The following is a 4,342-nucleotide window of genomic DNA, read 5'->3' as shown; positions in this document are numbered from 1 at the left end:
CCGTTCCGCACGCCGATGAGCTGGGGCTGCTCCCGCCCGCCGCAGCTCAGCCCCTGCTTCCCGCAGTCTCCCTGCTCCCAGGCATGGCTCTGCCTGAGGCGAAGCTGGCGGTGACCTACCTACGTTATGGACAAAGTAGGTCTAGGGAAGACTGCAGCTGCCCTGTGGAATATTCTTCCAGGTAACTGAGTCAAGGCACTGATCGACCTTTTAGCTGGACGACCTCCATCCAGCTTTCTCCTGGACAAACCTAGTTATTTTACTTCATTACACTAAACCTTGTCAAAACAGACCTCACCAAATCAAGCTTCCTCTGGTCTATGATCAAATATTCAGCATCAAATACAACAAAGTTAACAAATCCTTGGCTGCAACGTATAAATACTGAACAGCAGCCTGAGTGAAGCTAGATCATTGTGGACATACAAAAGCTAAATCAACAGGAATTTGTTTAGGAAAAAAGGTAAAGGGCGACTGTCTTTACAGTGTATTTCAATAGCTTTCAAAGTTCTTCACCCCACAGCATCATTGGAATTGTTTTACAGGAGACAGCACTCTGACCAAGCAGAAGCAAAAGAATTTGACCTCAGTCACCCCACAGGCTAGAAACTGGCCTGGCTGAAGTCGGGGCTTCCACAGATCCTCCCACTCCCTATCTCCTTACCACACAAAACTCTTCTCAGCCAGTGTCGGGGTAGCCTAGAGGTAAATGCAAAACCATTGGCTCTGGAAGTCTGGCTTCAGTTTTTGCTAAATTTATAGCATTAGTTCTTGGGGGGGGAAGGATATGAAGAAGAGCAGAAGGACCTGAGAAGGGATGAAGGAAGTGACTGAAAAAGTTACAAGAGTGAGTTACAAGACAGGTCAGACAGAAAAACAGGCACATCGTTCACTGTTTCAAATGCCCCCACCACCCTATTAGGAAAAAAAATTATAAAATTTTAAGACAGCTTCCAGACACTCTATATATTCATTTCAGATTTTTGGAAAGGAGAAAATTGTCTGAATACATTTAAACTTCTAAGGACAGATTTGTGGATGGACAGACTACTGTCACGCAGTTCCCACACTGAGACAGAGCACTAGAAGGTTCCACCAGCAGATAAGCCATGGCAGAACAGCCAAGAGCAGCCACGGTGCAGCTATACAGCTGCAGTAATCCGTGAAACTCTGGCAGGTGCACAATTACTACAGAAGCTTAGCAAAGCTTATCTCCTCCTTAGTTTAAAGTATGTTGTGAAACATGCTTCACACATTTGACATGCTGAACCCCTTAATGAAATATCATTAAAAGCTTATTACGATATTTCCTCAACAAAAATGAGCATGAATTTTACATTTAATGAAAGTGTAAAACAGTTCCAAAACCTAGTGCTTTATTACAGGTGTTTTTAAAACATTTTAGCAGTGTTAAGATACAGTTAATAAAAAAAATAACCTTTCTATAGAGAATTTAACTATGTTGTGGTATTTTTATTAAAAATAACTGAAACTGGTCACAAAATTTAATGTTGATTTTTTAAAAAATCCTGTTTTAATACAACTGTATCGCTGCCGATTCCAACAAGCTGTTAACAAACTATCAAAATCTCTATAGACAGATTTAAGTAAAAAAAAGTGAACTTCTTTCAAATAACAATTAAAGCTCTTCCTTCTCAATAGTGTCCCTCACTTCTCTGTCCTTTCCAGATTCTTTTTTTCTTTCTAGCTTTTTCTTAAACCGTTGCTCAAAGTATTTTTCTTCTGTAACCCTTTCTCTCTCCTGCTCTTCCTCAGTCTGCTTTATGTTCATTTCCTTTTCAGGACCCTAACATTAAGATTTCATTTTTATGCACCAATAGGTTCTTGATCAGATTAGACAGGCGATTTTTAAAATGTGGTAATAGAGAACCAAAACAGACACAAGAATTTCATGTTACCTTCGTTTCTCCCCATGTTTCATCTCCAAAGTCTTCTGCATAAACCTCATCATCTGTTATCAAGAAGTTGTCAAAAATTGTGCCAGCTCTCACCTTTGAAGGAATAGGAAAAAACCAAGGATGCCTCCTTGTTTTCTTAAGAGTTTTAATCTTTTTTTTTAACAATATGTTTGTATCATATATTCAATATAGAGTAATCATGTTAAGAACCCCATAGATTTTTGCAGAATTTGATGAAGAATTCTCTCATTTTGGACAACTGTTTTCAAGAATCTAAAGAACTTGTTTTAACTTTAGGCACTTCACTGCTCTTCTAAGAAGTTTTAAGTCTTATCACTGGCTAGCCAAGAAACCTGAGATAGAGGAAGATCTCAGAGGCAGCCCAGAGGGCAGTTTTCTCCTCATTAATCTTTGGGTAAGTCGGGAGCAACTGAGCTGCTTGAAGCCTCAGTTACTTCACCTGACTTGAGGTGTGTAAGTCATACTTTACAACACTTAGACAAACTAGTTTAGGCCCCTCACTTACCTGTAGATAACTATCATCCAAACAATAACTACAACAGAAGATCCGTGCGTCTTACAGATTTTTCAATTTTGTACACATATTTAAATAAGAGCAAGTTAAAGACCCTAAGATCCCAAAAGAACAGATAATGTTTATATGCAAAGGGTAAACAGGTTGCTATATACTCAGTGAGAGAAAAGTTGTTTTCCAGTAAAGGCATCTCACCTGCCAGATCTCTAGTCCAATGATGCTAATATTTTCATAGCTGTAGATACTGAGGTCTGGCGAGTAATGTGGATTGCCAATCTGCGGATGAGGCCAAACTCCTCTATAATTTGGGTTATCAATCTGCCTTGGTTTCCATTCCCCCTAGGATAAACCACATGTTCTCAATACAGTCAAACAAAGAAAAGTTGCTTAAAGTATTATCCATAGCTAGGATTACGAAATTATTTATACTCTGTATAGAGGATTCTTGACCATAGGATAATGCCATTCTCCATTCGCAGCATCATCCCAATCTTCAGGTTTCTCAGCATGTCCATGATGTATTCAGGTTCATCCCAACCCTTTAAAGAGACACAGGAAGATTAAGAAAGCAAAACTAGTGCGGAGTTCAACTATATCAAATGTGTATTCAGTAGAAATGAGATAATCCAGTAATGCAGAATAAGGAGAGCAAATTACCTCAGGTTTGATGTTATTTGGATCATCAATTTGGATTTGATCATCCCAGTCAGCGGGTTTCCTCACTGTTGGATCATTAATTTTCCTCGATGGCAAAAAATCTAAACCATCTTCTAAGTTGCCAGATGCAACCATTTTGTTTTCAATTTTTACTTCGTAAGTCTGATCTGGCCTTATAATCAAAGTATATAGATGTGTATATCTGTCAACCTCGGTTTTAAAGAAAGCAAGTAGAATTTTCTAAGAACTTTAAATATAGTTCTTAGGAACTGCCCCACACCAGAATTATAATACTAATTTCTAATGGATTTTTCATAAGCAGTAGTAAGAAAAAATAATTCCCAAAGTCTCCTAGAGGGGGGAAATAAAATTAATGGCATTTTTCCCATATATTTTTCAGTCCTCCCATCTGGGTCTCTGAACAAAACTGAATGGTTGCAAGAAAACTATCTATATCTGATTGGCAAGAGGAAGTGTTACAAGATTGAAAATATTATCAGATAAAGTAATGATTTTAGTTAATATCAAATACAAGTTACTTATATCCCAAAATAGCTACAAGCAAAGGCACATAAAAAGGCTTACTACATAGGTTAAAAGCAAAAATACTGAAAATATAGCCAGGATCTTACATTTATATCACAAGAAAGCGCTCTCTCACTAGGAAATGTGGAATTAAAGTTACAATTAAGAAGCACGATGACATACATTTCTTAATAACATACACTACCCTTGCAACCTTGTTTCATCCTGTATCAGTATCAGGTATTATGAATGCAATCATTAAATTGCAGACATATCATGAACTAAGAAATATCTGAAGTCCCAAAATTAACATGACTTTAAAGATATGATGAAAAGTAGAACTCAAAGGTGTTACATGTTTGGAATAGTTGTTTGGGGTGGGTTTTTGTTTGTTTGTTTTTTGGGTTTTTTTTTTCCCTCCTAATATCCCTGTAACTTGTTTATTTTAAAGTTTATGTATCTTTGAAATGTGTATTTACTTTGCATCTGATTGGTTTCTTGATTGGATTTGGGGATTAGTTGTGTTACAGAACTAAATGCAGAAAACTAACCCAGAAAACAAAAATCCAGGCAAAATTAAAATTATCTATGGCACAAGCTGAATAACTATATCATTATATTAGATACATCATGACAAATTTCACTAATTTCACTGGAAACTACATACAAGTATATAAGGGCAGATAATGGCCTACAGTATGTTGTC

The 4,342-nt window shown here is 37.2% G+C and overlaps 1 protein-coding gene across 1 annotated transcript in view; it reads right to left on the bottom strand.

The window, feature by feature from the left end:
• Positions 1–1,639: 1,639 nt before the first annotated feature.
• The window catches only part of LOC104081860 (calreticulin-like), a gene marked incomplete at its 5' end in the record, with an annotated part of 3,461 nt that continues 758 nt past the window's right edge, over positions 1,640–4,342 (bottom strand). The window contains 7 exon segments of the mRNA XM_009584747.1: positions 1,640–1,807; positions 1,920–2,012; positions 2,650–2,793; positions 2,884–2,963; positions 2,966–2,993; positions 3,112–3,321; positions 4,116–4,182. Coding sequence (XP_009583042.1) covers positions 1,640–1,807; positions 1,920–2,012; positions 2,650–2,793; positions 2,884–2,963; positions 2,966–2,993; positions 3,112–3,321; positions 4,116–4,182 — 790 coding nt within the window.

The sequence above is a fragment of the Fulmarus glacialis genome, unplaced genomic scaffold, assembly GCF_000690835.1.
Source record: "Fulmarus glacialis isolate BGI_N327 unplaced genomic scaffold, ASM69083v1 scaffold34989, whole genome shotgun sequence".
In the NCBI taxonomy this organism is placed as follows: Eukaryota; Metazoa; Chordata; class Aves; order Procellariiformes; family Procellariidae; genus Fulmarus; species Fulmarus glacialis.
The sequence above is the reverse complement of the archived record's forward strand: the minus strand, read 5'-3'. Positions and strand labels throughout refer to the sequence as shown.